The following is a 22,585-nucleotide window of genomic DNA, read 5'->3' as shown; positions in this document are numbered from 1 at the left end:
CATCATAAAAAATCAACAGTAGAACTCACGGCTATGTTTAATAGTGAAAATAAGAGCATTTCCACATGCACAATGTGACGACAACTTACAGGATTCGGACTCAACAGCTGTGTGGCCACAAGAAAGCCACTTGTAATTGAGACTAATTGGAAAAAAACTAATTAAATTAGCTAGGGAGCATAAAGATTGGACTGTGGAGCAATGGAAAAAGGTAATGTGGTGTGATGAGTCCAGATTTACCCTATTCCAAAGCGATAGGTGCGTCAGGGTAAGAAGGGAATTGCGTGAAACGACGCAACCATCATGCATAGTGCCCACTGTACAAGCCTCTGGAGGCAGTGTTATGATCTGGGGTTGCTTCAATTGGTTAGGTCTTTATCTGGCAATGAAATGAAGTCAGCTGACTAACTGAATGTACTGAATGACCAGGTTATCCCATCAATGGATTTTTCATTGCTGACAGTATGGGCATATTCCAGGACGACAATGCCAAGATTCATCAGGCTCAAATTGTGAAAGAGTGATTCAGGGACATGAGGACATTTTTCACACAAGAATTGGCCACCACAGAATCCTGACCTTAACCCCATAAAAATTATTTGGGATGTGCTGGAGAAGACTTTACAGAGTGGTTTGACTCTCCCTTCATCAATGCAAGATCTCGGCCAAAAATTAACTCTGGATGAAAATAAATGTTGTGACGTTGCATAAAGTTGTCAAAACAATGCCACAACGAATGTGTGCGTAATCAAAGCTAAAGGCAGTCCAATTAAATATTATTAGAGTGTGACTTTTTTTCTGGCCAGGCAGTGTAGGACCAACAAATGCATTCTAGAGGTTGTCATGGAAATCCTATGAAAAAATTATGTTAAAAAAAAAAAAAAAGCTAAAATTGCTTACATTTTTATAAACGTAAGTTAATGTGATAGAAGACACCTTAAATGAGGAATACCTGGAATGGCAGATCAAAGGATGTCTTAAAAATTCATATTCAAAGTTAATTTTGAACCACATATGCGTTCTAGGGTTGAATTAACATAAAAAATAAAAAAAATCCAATATTTCCATAAACAACAAAGCCCCAACTCATCAAAATGGCATTCATTTATTGAACAGTTAAGAGTCAGAGTGCAAAGTTGTAAGCGGGCCCAAAAATCCTTACCGCATCCCGGCATACTGAAGGGTCTTGAGTGTCATTGCGACATGCTGAAATATTTAAGGGAGGTGTCCTAACGGCCTGTTAACGCCATGAGTCTGTCTACTCAACCTCTTTTGTAAAACGACGGCACCCCACTGCGTCCGCTCCACCGTAATGTTCGAATCGCGAATAAATGGTTCTTTTGAACCAGTTCTTTTAATTATTCATTTGAACCGATTCCCAGAGTTTGTAAATCTTAGGAGCAAAAATATGTTACAGTAAATGAGGTGAGGTGGGTGACTCGTTTAAACCACAAAGAACCCACTCTTACAACAAATGCCCATTAAAATTCCATCAAGATACTAGTTACCACAATAAAGCTGTGATAAAATTGCATTATTAGCCATTATACTGTCTGTCATATATGAAATTAAACAAAATAGCAAAGATTTTGAAAGCTTATTGTGCAGTATGAAGGATATCCAAATTCGTATGTTTTGATAAATATTATCGAAAAAAAGAGATAAACATCAGTATTTACAAAAATAACACAAAAATTTCACGAAAAATTGAATTTTTGGGTGATAACACGAGAACGGAAAAATCGGTTTGTTTTGCCAGTTCATTTAAACGAACCGATTCGCAAAGACGAACTGGTCCCAAAAGCTAGACGCTATCTGTTCGGAGCAGCGTGACGCCCCCTGCTGTCTGTTGCACGAAATACGCTGGGCAAGTTTTACACAACCCTGAGCGACTCCTCAAACGATGTGTGCTGGAATTTGCTCTCTACTGCGGGGATTGTATGCCTAACGCTTGTCACCTAAAAGCTGCCGTTTTGCCCGCGTGGATGTAAAATGAGCAGCACGGAGACTCATGATTCGGGAGAGCAGCCCTGCATTCGCCTGGAACACCTACCGGGCAAGAGCACGCACCTAGAGGGCAAGGCGTCTCCGCAGGTGAACAACCGCTGGGATGTGCCACAAGTGACTGCCAACGGGATGCATGACATCGAGGACCGAATTTTACGAATCACCGGCTATTACGGTTATAACCCCGGATACTCCAGCCACAGAAGTAAGTGTTTGCAGAAATAAATGTATAATGTTGTCATGCAAATATGTTCACGCTGTCTGCTCATTGGGGTGCATGGCCTTGAATTATGTAGCTATACAGAGTGTTTGGACTGTTTAATTTATATGTACGCATTAGTTTATTTAGTTGACATGAAAAGAGGTGCTGGTTTGCTCACTTGTTATTTGCTCACTAAATGAATCTGATCAACACATGCATTCTAAGTGGGGCAGAACTTTCAAATATTTGAACAGAACAGAAAAAATAGAATATGGCAGAATAGAACAGAATTGAACTGACATCAGATGGAGTGTGTAACAGATAGCTTTAGAATACTAACTCATCCCTTTGCTATTTGGACTGGTAAGATCTATCAATGGAGCAATTTATCAATGTCAGCAAACTACAAATATTCTAGACATTATGCTCACAAATAATTACCATCAACTATGCTGTAAATGCATGTGTTGTGTTCAGCTTACTGAAACAGATTAGCAAATAAAACCAAATGATACTACACATCACGTTGCTCATAAATGCAAATAGGTTATAACACAATAAGTTATTGTGCTGTCACAAGCAAACAAGAAATCACAAGCAACAAATAATGTGTATGGCCAGGCTGACAATAACTAAATGTAAAGAGATACTAAGCAGAAAAACACTGATGTGCTGAACACTTATTATCATATAACACTTATATGATTCTGATTATAGGTCTGAATTTCAATACCCTCTTAGTCTGTTTTAATTCAATAGAAAGAGTCTTGGCGCAACAAGGATTGGTGGATTGGCTTTTGTTGGCATGCATTAATATTATATATATATATATATATATTTTTTTTATATCGCCAAGTGCAATGACTGAGAGAAATCTGCCTATTTGTACACACACAGGCTTTACCACACAATGGGGTACGTGTTAGCATTGGTGGTCTAGCACATGTCTCTGGTGTGCTGTTATTACACTGGTGCAGTATGTAAGTACATGAATCACATCTAATGATTATCATTGTTTGTGTGTGTGAGTGCGGTATCTTTGGGTCCCCGAGGTCTTTGGATGTTAACACTATCTATGCACTACATTTATCTTTACCCACCCATTGTAATCATATCATACATGAGGGGCTGTGCCAGAGATGGCAGTTAAAAAAAATACAAAACAACATAAAGCCAAGAGGAGGATCAAAGGATCCCAAGATCTTTTGGGGAAAATCATAGTCAAATGTCTTTTCAAATGAAGAATGCAATTTTAAAAAGAAATTCAATTAACCTTAAATGTTCCTTTTACAAGTGCTTTATTGAAAGAAGCTGAATCAAAAATCAACAAACTGATAAATCACCTTGATTGGTGATTTTCATCTGGGTTTGCTTCAGGACCCAGATTTTACAGTGGAAATCAAGTGGCAACCCAACATAGTACCAAAATTGTTTACTGCAGAAAAGCAACAAAAATGTTCTTAAAATAACATGTGAAATGTATTAATATTTCCATTAACTGCAAAGGCCCAACAATATCCAAAGTGATTAATGACAAAAGTAATGGTATGTGTTAAAAGTTGATAAGCCTAATAATTTTGGGACGGGTTCAAATACAAGTTAACCTCAATCAACAGCATTTTTGAAATATTTAAAAAAGCAGTTGCAGTGAGGCACTTACAATGGAAGTAAATGGTGCCAGTCCATAAATACAAAATACACGGAGGCTGCATTTGCACTGCAAGGCTTAATGCATAGATCCAATCTTTTAACTGAATAAATGTTTTGGTCCCACCTGTTTACATTCACTGAAGATACGACTCGTATCTGATCTGTGTTTACATTAATCTCCCGCCCCAACCCTGATTCCATTGCTGATCACTTTCACTTATGAGCGCCACGGTTCACCCTCTGGTTTTGAATGGCCTTGTGCTATTTAATATTTTCAAAAGTAGGCAAAATTGCATGCAATTAATTCAGCAAAAAAAGGCGAAAGCAACTTTTCACTGCTGCCATGGTAAACACGGCTTTAATGGTTTGAACATTAGTTAGAGTGTGGCTCAAGGCCTATTCAGACGGTATTAGTTTTCCTGACATAGATCCGTAAAGTAATTATTACTGTGAACATCTGTAATATTTACCGTCAATTTGCGTTCACGTGATAAGCAATGTCTTTAAAAATCACATAGATGGGTGTGATACAGCATTTACACACTGCTGTCATCTATAAGAAAATGTATAATGTGCTTATTAATTATGCAGGACATATTAAACATGATCATATACTGCCTGTGATTATAAGAAGACATTGATTGGACTATCTGGCTAAACACAACAGAAATGGTGACATTAAAAATATGGACAATCCCTCAATTTTTTTTTATTTTATGTTCTTAAACATGGGGCTCAACACAATTTCCTGCACTCACTTTGCTTAAATCTTTATCAAAAACTGCTTGTTTCTCTTTTACTTGGGTAAATATTTAATATTTAAATGGCTCAAGTGCCGGAAAGTGCAGATTTATGGGCTTTTTGTTAATTTGCACTGGATTAATATTACCAGGGGTTATTTTTACAGACCGTTTCATAGTAGGTAATCACGCTGTAATTTTTACCGGCGCGGGAATGCACAGTCTGGAAAAGGTCAGGGAAAATTACTGACATGACCAATTTGCATGGGATTAAAATGACTGAGAAGCTCAGGTAATTACTGCATGACCCCATGTCCCCCCATATAAAAACAATTCCGTCTGGATACGGCTAGAAGTCAGGAGTGGTGGAACCAAGGTCATAGCTAATGGTGAGAAAGGTGGTACCGATTCTAGTAACAAATTCTAAAGTGTATTTTTAAATAGATATATAGTCAGGGGGCCCAGAATACCTTGCTACGGGCCTGGGTGGGACCAAGTCCACACGTTTGACGACAGAGAGTGGGTACAAAATTTCAGCCTCAACAAGAGAAGCTTTAAGTTTTTGTGCGCGTGCCTACAGGCACGTCTGCTTCATAAGGATATGCAGTTAAAAAAAAAGCTTAGGGGAATCAGATATGCATGTTTAGTCGTAGGTCAGATGTCCAGATATCGGATATGTATCAGATTTAAAATCACATTTGGAAGTGGCTCAGATCGGATGCAAAAAAATCAGATCTTGTTGTGGATTTTTCCATTTACAGATTATGATTTTTTGTGACAGTGTAAACACAGCCATAGTTTCTAAAGTATAGCATCAAAATAGAAACATTTTACAGCGTGTTAACACGATTTTAGTGTTATAAAATCACTTGCTAACCTTATGTGTAAAGTTATACCCAATTTTAGGATTGCAGAGTTTCGTTGTCGGGACAACCAGAATTTAAGCAAGCAATTTTATCACACTAAAATCACGCTAACACGTGTAATGTTTAAGTCGTGTGGTAATTCTTTTGAACCCGTGTAAATTTTTGTATTTGTAGACTGGGTCCCATTCACTTCTATTGTAAGTGCCGTACTTTAAGTTATTTTTTTTTAATCCTTGTGCTGTGTTGAAATGTTCTACCTAAATTGGTGTTCCCAGTCAAAAATGACCAGTCTATTAAAAATTGATTATAAATCTCAAGTTATTGAGATTACCAAATATTGGATTAGATAATTTTGTAAACCTGTTTTCTTTCAGTCATCACAGGTTTTCTATTTCTTTTTGGAGCGTATTGATCATAATCCTCATTGACCTGAGCTTATGCACCTCCATTTTTGAGTGAAATAAAGCATTATTTGTGGATAATTTTGACAATATTAAATATGAAAACATTCTGTACAATTTATCAGACTAGTGAGCTTTAATGTTTAACCAGGATTTTTGTTTTGAAATGCTTTTATTTTGTACAAAATGGCACAAAGTCACACCTTTGGTGTTCCTGGTCAAAAATGACCAGCCATTAGAATGAATGTGGGAGATCAAAAATAAGAGGAAAACTGGGTGTTCAGGAGCATGTTCACATACAGTATATCACAAAAGTGAGTACACCCTTCACATTTTTGTAAATATTTGATTATATCTTTTCATGTGACAACACTGAAGAAATGACACTTTGCTACAATTTAAAGTAGTGAGTGTACAGCTTGTATTACAGTGTAAATTTGCTGTCCCCTCAAAATAACTCAACACACAGCCATTAATGTCTAAACCGCTGGCAACAAAAGTGAGTACACCCCTAAGTGAAAATGTCCAAATTGGGCCCAATTAGCCATTTTCCCTCCCCGGTGTCATGTGACTCGTTAGTGTTACAAGGTCTCAGGTGTGAATGGGGAGCAGGTGTGTTAAATTTGGTGTCATCGCACTCACACTCCCTCAAATTGGTCACTGGAAGTTCAACATGGCACCTCATGGCAAAGAACTCTCTGAGGATCTGAAAAAAAGAATTGTTGCTCTACATAAAGATGGCCTAGGCTATAAGAAGATTGCCAAGATACTGACACCGAGTTGCAGCACAGTGGCCAAGACCATACAGCGGTTTAACAGGACAGGTTACACTCAGAACAGGCCTCGCCATGGTCGACCAAAGAAGTTGAGTGCACGTGCTCAGTGTCATATCCAGAGGTTGTCTTTGGGAAATAGACATATGAGTGCTGCCAGCATTGCTGCAGAGGTTGAAGGGGTGGGGGATCAGCCTGTCAGTGCTCGGACCATACGCCGCACACTGCATCAAATTGGTCTGCATGGCTGTCGTCCCAGAAGGAAGCCTCTTCTAAAGATGTTGCACAAGAAAGCCCGCAAACAGTTTGCTGAAGACAAGCAGACTAAGGACATGGATTACTGGAACCATGTCCTGTGGTCTGATGAGACCAAGATAAACTTATTTGGTTCAGATGGTGTCAAGCGTGTGTGGCAGAAACCAGGTGAGGAGTACAAAGTCAAGTGTGTCTTGCCTACAGTCAAGCATGTTGGTGGGAGTGTCATGGTTTGGGCTGCATGAGTGCTGCCGTCACTGGGGAGCTACAGTTCATTGAGGGAACCATGAATGCCAACATGTACTGTGACATACTGAAGTAGAGCAGGATCCCCTTAGAGACTGGTCCGCAGGGCACTATTCCAGCATGATAACGACCCCAAACACACCTCCAAGATGACCACTGCCTTGCTAAAGAAGCTGAGGGTGAAGGTGATGGACTGGCCAAGCATGTCTCCAGACTTAAACCCTATTGAGCATCTGTGGGGCATCCTCAAATGGAAGGTGGAGGAGCACAAGGTCTCTCTAACATCCACCAGCTCCATGATGTCGTCATGGAGGAGTGGAAGAGGACTCTCCATGCCCAAGAGGATTAAAGCAGTGCTGGAAAATAATGGTGGCCACACAAAATATTGACACTTTGAGCCCAATTTGGACATTTTCACTTAGGGGTGCACTTTCGTTGCCAGCAATTTAGACATTAATGGCTGTGTGTTGAGTTATTTTGAGGGGACAGCAAATTTACACTGTTATATACAAGCTGTACACTCACTATACATTGTAGCAAAGTGTCATTTCTTCAGTGTTGTCACATGAAAAGATATAATCAAATATTTACAAAAATGTGAGGGCTGTACTCACTTTGGTGAGATGCTGTATGTGCTTGCAAAAATAAAGGACTTTGGCCTGTGCATGTGCACACACACACACATGCAAGCACACACAAACACACACATGCTCCCATACACGCATAAACTCTTTTGAGTATTACATGCTTTCTTTTTCACAGAGATTAACTTTATCCTACCCTGAACTGCAACCTGTGCTAATTAAAATGAAACAAGTTGGCAAAAAGATCTAATCCAATATTTGCAAGCAATAAATACAAGCAATTTTGTCATTTTATAGGCCAGTAATTTTTGACTGGGAACACCAAAAGTATAACAAGGTGAAACCCAAATTCAAAACATTTTCAAAAATGTTTTGGGAAGTTGTGATACCCTGTGTGAGTAGTAAATATGTTTTAGACCAATAGGGTCTATATATATATAATAAATAATATATAATAATATAAATAATAATGTTTTGTGAAAATCAACTGTGGCAGGGCGGAGGGCGGGCCGGGTCGTGATTCTACACACCCGGTCCCTTATCAGACTAATCAAGCCTCCGAGAGGGATAAAGGCCGACTGCGGTGGATTGTGTGGGAGAGAGAGATAGTTTACTGACATGTCCGTCATGAGTGTGTTTGTGTCGTTTGTTTAAGTTTATTATTAAAATATTATTTATATTATCAAGCCGGTTCTCGCCTCCTTCTTTCCATTGACTGCTTTACATCAACATACTGCCACAAATTCTGTCGACTGAGGTTAACTTGTATTGAACCCTTTATGCACAATGCACAATTATATGATTAGTTTTATTATTTGCATTTAGCATTGTTTTTTCCTGTTGTCCATTTACATCAGAGCAGATCCACAACCCATTTTTAGTGGGATCTGGAACTGGTGGGATCTTGACCAACCAGTTGAGAACCATTGCTCTAGAACACACACATAAAAATAGTTTTAGGAGATACATTTAGCCTTTTATGGTGAGGTGTCACATTGATACATTTTCCCAGAGTCTATGCCATGCTCATCACAGTTTTAAGACCTGATTCAGCACTTTATGGTGAGAATTAAAGTGTCAGACTGAGACAGGCAAGAAGAACAATGTGAAATCACTATTATTCATCAAACTTGTTGCAACCAAACACCATGGATCCCAGAGAACTCAGCCTGTACACATTGTTATTGACAGTAAATCCTAAAATTGATGCTTAATATTCATAGATGGATAAACATAGAAAAAGATATGGCGTATTGGTTTGTTTGTTGAGAAAATTCATGCAGTATATATTCGTATTGAACTAAATGAGGTAACGAGCAAAAGCAAGTTGTGAGCTCTTCTTGCATAGAATTCACATTATCGTGTTGATTAACAACAGATGGCACATTGGAGTCTCATCCATGTCATGGCTGATGGGAACAACAGTTCAATTAGCTTAAGGCAACATGAAATGGCCAGAATCGAAGTCACACCTGAAGGCCAGCTTGAAGTCGATGGTGGAGGACTACTCCCCTCCTGAAACACCACCGGCACCCAGTTTTTTTGTAGGCTTTTTGTGTTTTTATTTAATTTTAAAAAAGTGTACTAAGTGTCATCTCTAAATGCACACACAGCTGCAGGAACACAACTGGCAAGACTGGGAGTCCGACTAAGCCGATCCACCAATCAAAATGTTCATTTCAGACGTGATTGGATATTTGCTAACCAATCATACTTTCCGATTCAGTAAGGGGTGTGAAATGTCCAGCATCTGATGCACAAGCATACCTGGAGTGACCATAATTTGCACTGAAAATGTATTTATTAAAAATGTAATTTAAAATATATTTCCATCCTATATATATATATATATATATATATATATATATATATATATATATATACACACACATTTGAATTCAACTTATGCAATTAAATTTTGTGAAAATACTGCATGTTAGTGCTCACCTGCTACTTTTTATAGTTTTATAATTACAATAATTTTTTTATTTAAAAGGAAAAAAATCATACACATTTTACATATGTACTGTATATAAATGTAAATTAATTTTAGCGATCGGGTGCGTGTGTTTTTAAATAATTTTACAGTATGCCCACCTCTTCAGACACTACTACACCACTGAGTGTAACTCTATAAAGTCAGATCACATACATACTATGTGATCTGGTATTTCATAATATTTGTCATAATGGAAATAGTTATTTTTCAAATCTATAGTTATTTACTTTAACATTTATTACTTAAATTTTAAGTGACGTTAATTACTGCTCCCCGGCCTGAGGCAACGGCGGGAGGAGTGTAGAGCGGAGGAGGGTGGGGCCGAGCTGGAACGACGCACACCCGCTCCCCAATCAGAGGGATAAAGGTGGCCGGTGACGACAGTTCGAGAGAGAGAATTACAGAAAAATAGAATTAGCTGCCCTTTATTTGTTTGTGTGTGTCTTTTTATTTATATTGTTAAGCCTGTTCTCGCCTCCTCCTTTCCCTTTTACCCCCCTTACATGGTGCTAAGAGTGAGGGAGGAGGAGAGGTGGAGACCGAGCCTAACAGACTGAGTGTGGTTAGTGAGAAAGTCCATAATCCAGGAGCAGAGGTGAGTGGAGAGGCCCAGGTGGAGGAGTTTCCTGATGAGTATGTCCAGTATGATAGTATTGAAACTATAATCAATGAAGAGCATCCGGACGTATGTCCCTCTGTATTCCATGTGCTCCAGCCTTGTGGAGGGCTGTGGCAATGGCATCCTCTGTAGACCTGTTGGCCCTGTAATCAAATTGATAGGGGTCAAAAGTGGGAGGGAGGCTAGCTTTAATATGCCTCAATACCAGTCTATAGTCACTTTTGGCACTTTTACACTGCACGTTACGGTTCGACTTGCCTCAACTCTATTCGCTTTACTTTTCTGAGCTTGCATTTCCATTGCAGTTTAGTGCCACCTCAACATGGGTGGGATTATAGGCGGATCATCATAGTTGCACCACCTCTACTGCCATAACATCATCTTAAACACGACACAAACTGACCAAAACAATAACACAACCGCTAGCTGTTAGCAACTAGGTCATTGTGCTGCATAAAGCAGCTGTTGCATGGTGATTTTACACAAGTGTAACAGTTAAATTGGCCTAGTTGTTTTAGAAGCAAGTTCCAGTAGCTGGTCAACTAAATAAAGCGAAGCTTTCAAGCGGAGTATAGAGTTAACATAACAAATCATACCATCCTCCATCGTGGATCAACACCATTCCAGGGCACTCTCCCTCCCATTGCTTGCCAGTTTAGATAGTGTCCATTTGGTCAAACCACTTCCACTTTTCCTTGATGGTTCTGTAGTCAAGTTTTTTTTGTGCTTATCCCTACACTGTTGGTAGGTCCGGAGGTAGCAGTTCCGGTCAACAGCTGATAAACTTCCTGAGAGACTTTTTCATTTCACTCATTGATAACGAGAGGACCATCTGCAACTCGTTTATTGACCACGGCGTAGTTTTGCGCACAGCCGTTTATTTTTTCACAATTCAAAAGTCGCGTGAACAAATGATACTGTTATCGCTGTTTATAACTTTAAAACTAGCGGGTTGATGTTGCGTGTCGGAAATCCAGTGACGCTGTAGTGACGATTCTTTCTGACCAATTAGTGATCTGCAGGGTTTTGACATCACATTTAGTATTGGCTCGGCTCGCTTGGAACCTCAACTATCCACAGTGTAAAAACCCCCTAAAAGCGAGCAAAGTCGAGTTGAGTCGAGTTGTACTGTGCAGTGGAAAAGCCCCATTAGTGACAATAGAAGTAGGAGTAATGGGTCTGTAGTCATTTAAACTGTCTACAGCAGGCTTCTTCGGGGCTGGAATGATAATGGCTGATTTAAGGCTGGGAGGGACGATGGCTTGTGACAGGGACATATTGAAAATATTTGTAAAGACAGCAGCAAGTTCATAGGCACCAGTCCTGAGTACCTTTCCAAGCACTCCATCAGGGCCTGCAGCCTTTCTCGGATTCACTGACTTGAACACCTTCAGAAGCATATGATAGGTGTGGGTGGAGAAACGGATCAATATTTAAGTCCATTTTTTCTATAAATTCTCCCTAGCAATGTGAATCACCAAAAAAAAAAAAAGGACTGTAAAAGTGTATTTATAGTAAAAAAGGACTTGAATAATGATCAGTTTCTCACCCACACCTATTATATAGCTTCTGATGACATGTACTCTTTATTACCTTCAACATTGTGGCCACTATTCAATTGTATGGTCCTACAGAGTGGAGATATTCTTCTAAAAATCTTTGATTTAAATCCCCAGTCTAGGTTGGGGTAAACCATAACAAAGGTAAAAAAGTCCTTTGTGAATAAAGGAATCCTGGAGTCCCGGATATTCCGATATCCTGGAAATGGATATCAAAATAATGATTTGTTTTTATTAAACAAAGGAGCAGCAGAAACTTTAGGATGGGGAAAGGCCAAAACAATAAACAAAACTGAACTATCAAGAGGGAAAAGCAGGCACACACAAAGGACTCTTACCACTCCAGGACCTTAATGTGCTTCTTCTTGAGCCACTCCTTTGTTGCCTTGGCCACGTGTTTTTGGTCATTGTCATGCTGGAATACCCATCCATGACCCATTTTCAATGCCCTGGCTGAGGGAAGGAGGTTCTCACCCAAGATTTGATGGTACATGGCACCGTCCATCGTCCCTTTGATGCGGTGAAGTTGTCCTGTCCCCTTAGCAGAAAAACACCCCCAAAGCATAATGTTTCCACCTTCATGTTTGATGGCGGGTATGGTGTTCTTGGGGTCATAGGCAGCATTCCTCCTCCTCCTCCAAACATTGCGAATTGAGTTGATGCCAAAGAGCTTGATTTTGGTCTTATCTGACCACAACATTTTCACCCAGTTCTCCTCTGAAACATTCAAATGTTCATTGGCAAACTTCAAACGGGCCTGTACATGTGCTTTCTTGAGCAGTGGGACCTTGTGGGTGCTGTAGGATTTTAGTCCTTCATGGCGTAGTGTGTTACCAATTGTTTTCTTGGTGACCATAGTCCCAGCTGCCTTGAGATCATTGACAAGATCCTCCATGTAGTTCTGGGCTGATTCCTCACCGTTCTCATGATCATTGCAACTCCACATGGTGAGATCTTGCATGGAGCCCCAGACCGAGGGAGATTGACAGTTCTTTTGTGTTTCTTCCATTTGCGAATAATCGCACCAACTGTTGTCACCTTCTCACCAAGCTACTTGGCGATGGTCTTGTAGCCCATTCCAGCCTTGTGTAGATCTACAATCTTGTCCCTGATATCCTTGGACAGCTCTTTGGTCTTGGCCATGGTGGAGAGTTTGTAATCTGATTGATTGATTGCTTCTGTGAACAGGTGTCTTTTATACTGGTAACAAACTGAGATTAGGAGCACTCCCTTTAAGAATGTGCTCCTAATCTCAGATCGTTACCTGTATAAAAGACACCTGGGAGCCAGAAATCTCTGATTGAGAGGGGGTTGAATACTTATTTCCCTCATTAAAATGCAATTCAATTTATAGAATTTTTGACATGCGTTTTTCTGGATTTTTTGTTGTTATTCTGTCTCTCACTGTTCAAATTAACCTACCATTAAAATTATAGACTGATCATTTATTTGTCAGTGGGCAAACATACAAAATAATTTTTTCCCTCACTGTATATTAAAAATGACAAACAGAATAAAGATTTATTGTATTAATATATTATTACATAAAAATAACAAGTAAGGCACAAATATTATAAAAGTTCATTCACTGGCGGCCAAAAGTTTTGAATAATATACAGATTTTGCTTTTATGGAAAGAAATTGGTACTTTTATTCAAAGTGGCATTCAACTGATCACAATGTATAGTCAGGACATTAATAATGTGAAAAATTACTATTACAATTCGAAAAAACATTTCAGAACATCTTAAACTACTTAAAAGAGTTCTCATCAACATATCATCCACGTGCAGCAATGACAGCTTTGCAGATTCTTGGCATTCCAGCTGTCAGTTTGTCCAGATACTCAGGTGACATTTCACCCCACACTTCCTGTAGCACTTGCCATAGATGTGACTTGTCTTGTCGAGCACTTCTCACACACCTTACAGTCTAACTGATCCCACAAAAGTTAAATGGGGTTAAGATCCATAACACTCTTTTCCAATTATCTGTTGTCTAATGTCTGTTTCTTTGCCCACTCTACCCTTTTCTGTTTCAAAAGTGGCTTTTTATTTGCAATTCTTCCCATAAGTCCTGCACCCCTGAGTCTTCTCTTTACTGTTGTTCATGAAACTGGTGTTGAGCAGGTAGAATTCAATGAAGCTGTCAGCTGAGGACATGTTATGCATTTATTTCTCAAACTAGAGACTCTGATATACTTATCCTCTTGTTTAGTTGTACATCTGGTCTTCCACATCTCTTTCTGTCCTTGTTAGAGCCAGTTGTCCTTTGTCTTTGTTCACCTTTCTATGAAATCTTCAGTTTTTGGCAAGTTCAAGCATTAGCCTTCGTTCCTCAAAACAATGATTGACTGACAAGATTTTTTTAACCTAATATTGACCTTAAGATATGCCAGTCTATTGCATACTGTGGCAACTCAAAAACAAACACAAAGACAATGTTAAGCTTCATTTAACGAACCAAATAGCTTTCAACTGTGTTTGATATGATGGCAAATAGGGTTGCAGCGGTATACCGGTTTCATACCTAGCTATTTGGCAACTGGATGGAGAATCTCACATGTGCGTGTGCATCTCCTTTCCTCCTTGTCTGCCTGTCAGACTCGTCAACTTGCGTCACACACACAAACATGCAGCAGAGAAAATGTCAGAGAGAAGCAAGGCGAGGTGTTAAAGCAGTGTTTCTCAACTGGTCTATTCGGACTGGGTCGCGGACAGTAGGGAAAGAACAATGCCATGGGTCTCCCATTGAAGATATTTTGGCGGCCACACAAGTGATCGACTATGTAGGACTGCCGAGGCAGATTTAATGAAAATCTCGCAAACAGCTAAAGACTTCTCATCTGCACTTTCTCGAGTGTAACGAGCTCACGCTAATGATCTGCAATTATCACTGGTGCGCGCGTTCAATAACTGAGCTTCCCTCGATATTGCGGAGCGCAGCCATCAAAACTGATGTGACCAATTTCAATTCTAGTGAGACTTTTCTAGTTTAAAGTGTTACGGAGATTGTCAATTCGAACCTCTCAAACAGTAGCAGCCCTGACATTCCAAACAGAACTGAGGAGGAAATTAGCAAAATTGTGCTAGGTGCCAAAAAAAGATTTTACATGAGTAAAGGTAATTTATATTTTGACCAAATGTTATAGTTTTATTTGAGATAATCTAAAGGTAGAATCTATTAGACCTCATTTTACATCAACAGTGGCAGTTGTAGTTAAAGATTCAAGATGTGTTTCAGCTAATATTTATTTTTCATAAATAGTGTAATTTATTATTATTATTACTATTATTTAAGACTAGCACACTGACCATGGTAATGAGGAGCCTTTCCTTTTGTGTAATATGTTTATAAATATTAGGCAACAAACGGGATAATAATGGGCCCATATAAGTAAATATGCTCTTTAATTTTTAAAAGGGGGAAAGAAAAATTCCTGTTGGTTTTGACACCAACAACAAAAATAATGTCACTTGATGCATGTCCTTATACTGGAAAACCAGTCTGGTCTGGCCTCGTTGTCGCACACCTACAGTATATGTTAACTGTTAATAATCAGTTAACATAGGACATTACTTCAAAATGAGATTTTTCATTTTTGGGTGAACCATCCCTTTAAAGTTATTGCTCATTGACATACAGTACATTTCTAAAAACTTCTCTTGCCCTTATTCAGACATTTTCTATGACAAATGTGATGTGACAAATGTTTTGGAAGCTTTTTGTAACAGCTGGATTTGTCCTCAAATCATATCACCTTATTGAAAATCCTATTGTAAGCTTTGCTCGCACATCTCTAAAACCAGAATTGCAGCCTTAGTATACTGTATCGGTTTTCAGAATTACTAAATTACTATTGTAATATCTCCAACAGAGTTGTGAATAAAGCTGGGAAACAATGTTGCAAGCACAAAATTGTCTGAATGTGTAATACATCTTTTGGCAATCAGTCATGTGTACTACTGCATGTGCTCTCCTGTACTGCCCTCATCTGGTCTTTCAACATATGTCTTTTCACTCTTTCATTGATTCAGGCTGATATAGTGATGAGAGGACCATTGACTAACCTGCTGTGATTACAGTTTGTTGATTATTAATAAATAACAATCACACACAATATCATCAATGCAACCAAACAATATTTATTCATCATTTATTGTGTCAGCTATATATGAATTATTTTAACTTGGATCTCTCTTATTATTCTTTGTTCAGTACATCTTACATTTTACCAACTTTACTTACAGAATAATTGATATGTGGCTGGCACTGAGAATAGCTAATCATATAAGTGAACCCTTGTTCTGTGAAAATGTTCATGTATGCACATTTGCTGCTACCAAGGTTTGGTTAAGGTGTTTTCCCTATAAACATCTTGATTTTGGGCGAAATGTCACATGTACTTATTGTTTTTGCTGAAATATTACTACTTTCTGTCAGAATCACTGATTTAGATTGACAGGGTGACAGAGATTAAATGACTGCCTACAACATTTCTCTCCAATGCCGCAGGAATACAGAAATTAAAACAGGAGCACCGCAAACATTCTAACAGACTGAATTAAGACTATGTCATATAGTGGCATATAGTGCTGTACATTTGTATTTGGTCCTTGCTCTATAAAGTATACAATATGTTTACGTGCAGCCTTGGTGAGAAAAAAAGATTTACAATAATCTCCTCTTATTTTATTCTTTCTTATTTTAGATTAAAGGAATGTACAAGTTAAGCTCAATCGACAGCATTTGTGGCATAATATTGATTACCACAAAAAAATGGAAGTGGCACTTTCAATGGAAGTGAATGGGGCCAATTTTTGGAGGGTTTAAACACAGAAATGTGAAACTTGAATTTTATAAAAGCATTTAATTATTCTGTTAAAACTTGACAATTATTTGAGCTGTAAAGTTGTATTTTTACAGTCATTTAAGGGTTTGTGGACATAACATTGTCATAGCAATGATTTTGTAAAATTGTCTATAACTTTACACAGAAAATTTTAGTAAGTGATATTACCATGGTAAAATCATGTTTACACACATATCCTTTATGTCTTGTGGCTATCGTTTGAAAAAAGTGAGTATTTTAACGTTCAAAAATTGGCTCTTACAATTACACTTCCATTGTAAGTGCCTCGTAATTATTTTCTATGGTAATCAACATTATGCCACAAATACTGTTGATTGAGCTTAACTTGTGTTAAACCCGGAACATTCCCTTAAATGTGGCAAGGCTTATGTGAGGCCGATACTGATATATTATAACACTGTGCACTTTTGCAAGTTATATGCTGCAGTTATATGTTCAAGCCCCACACTGTAAAATGACATTCAATTTACATTAATTGTTTCTAATATTTTTTAAATTGAAAACAGTTATGAACAGTTCTGTTGTCACTATCAGTGATCATTGTGACATACTGACACCAGGAAATACCATGAGAGCATCACACACAGCAGAGATACTTTCAAAAATATGATATATCCACTCCAATCTCCAAAACTGCTCCAATGAGAAATCATTAGTATTTATGATTTGTTTACCATCTTTCACCTTTTGTTGTAATGCAAATCACAGATTATGAATTAATCATAGACATGTCTATGTCTAATCATACACATTTTTAAAACAAACCTGGCATTTTATTGATCTTTAATCTATTCATCTGAATTATTACGTTTCTGAAAGTGTAAATTTGCAAAATAGCTTACCCTCCAGTGGCAGCACTGTCATGCTTCGAGGGCTGAGCAAATACTCATTCATTACATTTGCACAGTATGTGTGATTTTGTGCATGCTGCATTTTGAAAAAGATCAGCCCTTTATCTAGACACAATAGATCGGTGCATCCCCAACGTGGTTGCCTGCAACGACTCCCTTTGATTCATCAAAAACAATTCAAATTTAAATTAAACGTTATGGATGAAAATTGGATGAAAACCAGATAAAGGTCTTAAAGTTAGAGTTGGTTTAGGATTCAGATTGGGGTAGATTTTGTACAAAAGTAGATTTTAGGGTTTGAGTTGGGGTTTGGGTTGGATTAGGGTTATGGTCTGAGTAGGCTTCTCGCTCCTGCAGGACTCCATATAAATCCAGTGTGTGAATGTCATAACAAACCAAATCTGTTTTGCAGAACCTTGGTCACCATCTAGCCATGGCCAACCATAATTTCTGAGTTCAGATAAGACTCCCTCCTCATGGCCACAAGATGTCCCCGTTCTCATTTTACTAATGGTTAATTCTACATCCAATTCACTTGTCCAAATCACATTTGACAAATTGTTTTGTTGACCAAGTATCTGAACTCTTAAGTCATTAAAAGGGGTCATTTTTTATAATTTTTCCATTAAGTTTTTAATGTTAAAATAGCCATAATGTTTTGGTTTTTACAACAATTTTCCACCACTTTTTTGACCCTTAAGAAATAATCAGGCCGCGTTTTTCTTTTTGTGTCTTGAAGACTTCTATAAGCACTCTTTTTGCATGTGAAATGAGATACAGTACTTTGCTGCACATTTACACATTAGCTGCAGACTTGTTGTTGGGTTAAAATAGTTTGCAATACTATGTTCATTTGTATCCATTTGTCTGATTTCAGAAAGTTGCTGAATTTGAAATGAACCATTTTTGCTGCTTAGTTTCAAAAGATACAGTATGTAAGTAAATTGTACTTTAAAAGTGGTAGTGAACTAGATCTTTAAGTATCAAGGAAAACTTTATTCCTTGTGATATGCACCCTTGAATTAGTGGACATTTGAAGGGAAACTGTTACAAACAGGATAGACCATGTGGCAAAGTTGCCACAGTTCAAAATCCTGACTCCTAGAATTTCTGTTTCAAACGAGAATGGTTAGCTTGTAGCAAAAGTACGAGAAAGTTCATATTTATTCAAATCACGCAGCTCCTGCACTTTTGAAAGTATTTTATGAGGTTTTGACTAAGTGGTTATGAAGTGTGTGTTACACATAGTGTGTGCACAACTCCCCTCTCTTCTCATCACGTCTCACTTTCGTGTCGTAGAACGCTGCTAATAGACTTGCATAAAGGACGCATCAGGTCTGTGGACAATGGTGGAGGAACATCGCACTGATCTAAATGACAAAGGTAGTGAATGGGGCCGCAGTGGCAGTATCGAAGGTGGAACACAAGGGCCAGGCGTTGCTATGGCAAGACGTGAGTGGAGGGGGGCATTGGGACGAAACAACAGGCATCCCAAATGGCAGGTGTCCATTTGAAAAAGAGAGGCTGATAATATAAGACCACTCTGAATATAGGTCCATATGTGTGATTGTTAATTTCCATACAAGAAGTTCAGAGCATTGGGTATGAATGTCTTCTACAGCTCAGTTGAAGTGGATTATTGTTCAAGTATATTACTGCAATATATTAAAAAAGTCATTAAAATAGCGTGACACAATACGTGTAGTCCTGACATAAAATCCATCTTAAATATGCATGAATATATTTTAACTTTGCATGAGCTGCTGGGATTTATATTTAATGGTGTATAGGCCTGAAATGCTTTATGTATATGCTGTAAATGTTTATGTGTCAAAATCAATACATATATGTGAAAGCACGTGATCATTTAAAATAATAACAGTGGCCCCAAAAACTATATGGACACTTAAGACAAAATTAAGAATATTTTTTTTTGCATTAGATAACAAACTATACTAAGTGGCATCTATAAACAAGTGTGCTTAACTTATTGCAATTACGTTTAAATTCAAAATGTAATCTACATTTATATGCTTAAAGGGATAGTTCACCCTAAAATGAAAATTCTCTCATCATTTACTCACACTCATGTCATTCCAGATATCTATGACTTTATTTATTCTGCAGAACACAAATTATGATTTTAGAAGAATATTTCAGCTCTGTAGGTCCATAGATTGCAAGTAAATGGGTGCCGACATTTTTATGCAAAAAGCACATAAAGGCATCATAAAAGTCTCTTCAGAAGTGACGTGATAGGTGTGGATAAAAAAACAGATCAACATTTAAGTCCTTTTTTGCTAGAAATTCTTCTATGTGCTTTTTTTAGGTCAACATTTTGGTACCCATTCACTTGCATTTTATGGACCAACAGAGCTGAGGTATTCTTTTAAAAATCAGGGAAAAAAATAACCTCTTCATTTGTGTTTTGCAGAAGAAAGAAAGTCATACACATCTGGGATGGCATGAGAATGAGTAAATTATGAGAGAATTAAAATTTTTGGGTGAACTATCTTTTTAATGCATGTTCCTGGTCTTATTGCTCACAATTCATCTGTGCATGTTATTCCAAAGAAAAAAAATATATATATATTTTTTAGATTGTAATAACTTGCTTAACATTTAAAATGACTTTCCTTTTTGGACAATGTTACAAATCCCACTTAATTTTTAACCTCTCCCCTCCAATCACCTGGTGGTATTCTGGTATGTAACGATCAATTCCTGTTGATTAAATTGAAGTCCCAGCTTACATTATGAATAATCTTGAACATACTCAAGTATTTCATTCAGAAATACTTCAGTTTACAATAGGATAGGTTGCAAATGTTGTTTCACACTGAGTGCCCTTCGATCAGACTGATCTCACAGAAAGCAAACAGAATGAACTGCTAAAATCACTCTTTACTTTTTTAATGTCCAAACTGGCCGAAGCATGATATACAGTCATGTGTATGCGCATCACTGAGCAAAACTGCGCTGATCACACTGTGAATTCAGTGTCAGTAGGTTGAATGTTCTGCTGCTGAAATCAGTTTGTTCTTAATGAAAACTTTCTTGTGAAATCTCCACAGGGTGGTGCCAAAAGCGAGTTTTATTTTTTTGTTGAAAATGATGTAATACAGTCAACTGGAGAGCATATTTTAGTAAACCTAGCCCCTAATCAAAACCCCAAACCTGAACCTTAACCATCACTGGACCAAAAATGCAACCTCTAAATCGTGCTCACCATTCTTTATGTGAACAGGATTACTTCCTGGTTTCCATGGAACCAGAACCCATTTCTGAGAGATTCTGAGAGATCAGTAGTGCGACAGTGAAAAATAATTACATTTGAATTGATGCAAAAATGTGGGATAAATCTGCGTAATTCGTCCAATGGGGTGGATTTTAGGATACATGAAATTCGGAAATAGCACTCCGATTTTCTAGTGATCATGTTGTTCTCTTATTTCTTTGAATCAATTTAACATGAATGGCAGAGCACATCAGATTTGATTAGAAAATAAATTTATATACTCTTAAAACTATCATTAACCAAAATTGCGCAATTTGTGTAAGTGGAAAAATCTTTCTTAAAAATAAATGTCACTTGGTTTGATATTTGATCTAATGCAATGAATTTGATCATTATTCAGATTGGCTTACATGTCCACAATACAAATAAGTATCCAAGTGTGGCGTAAGTGCCACTCACTGTACTTAAAATTTCACTGTTGGCTCTCAGTTCAGTGTCTTTTTGTCCCAAGAAACAGTGTTATTTATTTTTGTAAGTAACAGAACCATATGTTCAGGCCAATGGCGATTGCTTTTAAGGGGTCACGACACGAGGAATAAAAATTTTCTTGTTGTATTGACATATAAAAGGTCATTGTACTATAAAAACTTCCTTTAAGTTTCAGAACTCAAATCTTCCACCTCACTGTAGAAAAGAGCATTTGTTGAAACCAAGCTGCCAAAAAGACTCGTTCTCTACTTCCTCCACATTGTGATGTCACACTGTGGTAGACATTTGCATCTGACCACCTCCACAACAACACATCAATGTCTACTTTACTTATCACTACCATAGCCCTGCCCAGTAGTGGTGAGCAGTGAGATGGTAAGGAAAGAGCAGATCAATCAAGAGCAGAGAGCCAATCAGAATAGTGGACTTTTACTGTCAAGTCTTAAAGGGGAAGTAGCAACAAAACCATGTTTTTCTGACAGAGGATCAGAATGAGGGTGAAAAATGATTATGCTTTACAAATATATGACTGTTTTTTGTGCAAAAAATCTTTACTGATATTTAGGGATGGGACGATATATGAATTTTAGATATACATTTACATTTATGCATTTGGCAGACACTTTTATCCAAAGCGACTTACAGTGCACTTATTACAGGTACAACAAATGATGTGAAAACCATCCTGATCACTCATTCATACAAAACAATATAGTAATTGAACTTTTGTAAGACACTTTTAGTGTTAGAAAGGTCAGATGCGAGGAGTCGTGAACTATCATGAATATTGATTGTGATTCACACCTGAGGAGACAAAAGACCCCTCCCCTGGGCCAATCAATGAGGAATGTGACAGAAAGAGAATGAATATGAGGAGACTTAATGATCAAAATCAAGTTTTAAGTTAAAAGAAGTAATCTGACTGTACATTTTCTTTACATAAAGACTTTACTTAATTTCAGACCTACACTACCGTTAAAAGAAGTCTCTTCTGCTCACCAAGACTGCATTTATTTCATCCAAAATACAGTAAAAACAAGTGAACACTTACAATTTAAAAGAACATTTTTCTAATTGAATAAATTGTAAAATGCATTTGTGATCAAAGCTGAATTTTCAGCATCATTACTGCAGTCTTCAGTGTCAAGTGATCCTTCAGAAATCATTATAATATGCTGATTTTATAATATGGGCATATTTAAAGTGCATTTTACAAATTTAACCTGAACACAT

At 37.7% G+C, this 22,585-nt stretch overlaps 1 protein-coding gene across 1 annotated transcript in view; it reads left to right on the top strand.

Moving 5' to 3' along the window:
- Positions 1–1,939: 1,939 nt before the first annotated feature.
- LOC127662191 (solute carrier family 35 member F4-like) overlaps positions 1,940–22,585 on the top strand; it is a 54,426-nt gene continuing 33,780 nt past the window's right edge. The window contains exon 1 of the mRNA XM_052153281.1: positions 1,940–2,212. Within this exon, the coding sequence (XP_052009241.1) occupies positions 1,993–2,212 (220 nt within the window). The 5' untranslated portion in view covers positions 1,940–1,992. The remainder of the gene's footprint in view (positions 2,213–22,585) is intronic.

Source organism: Xyrauchen texanus, chromosome 22, assembly GCF_025860055.1.
Source record: "Xyrauchen texanus isolate HMW12.3.18 chromosome 22, RBS_HiC_50CHRs, whole genome shotgun sequence".
Lineage (NCBI taxonomy): Eukaryota > Metazoa > Chordata > Actinopteri > Cypriniformes > Catostomidae > Xyrauchen > Xyrauchen texanus.
The sequence above is the reverse complement of the archived record's forward strand: the minus strand, read 5'-3'. Positions and strand labels throughout refer to the sequence as shown.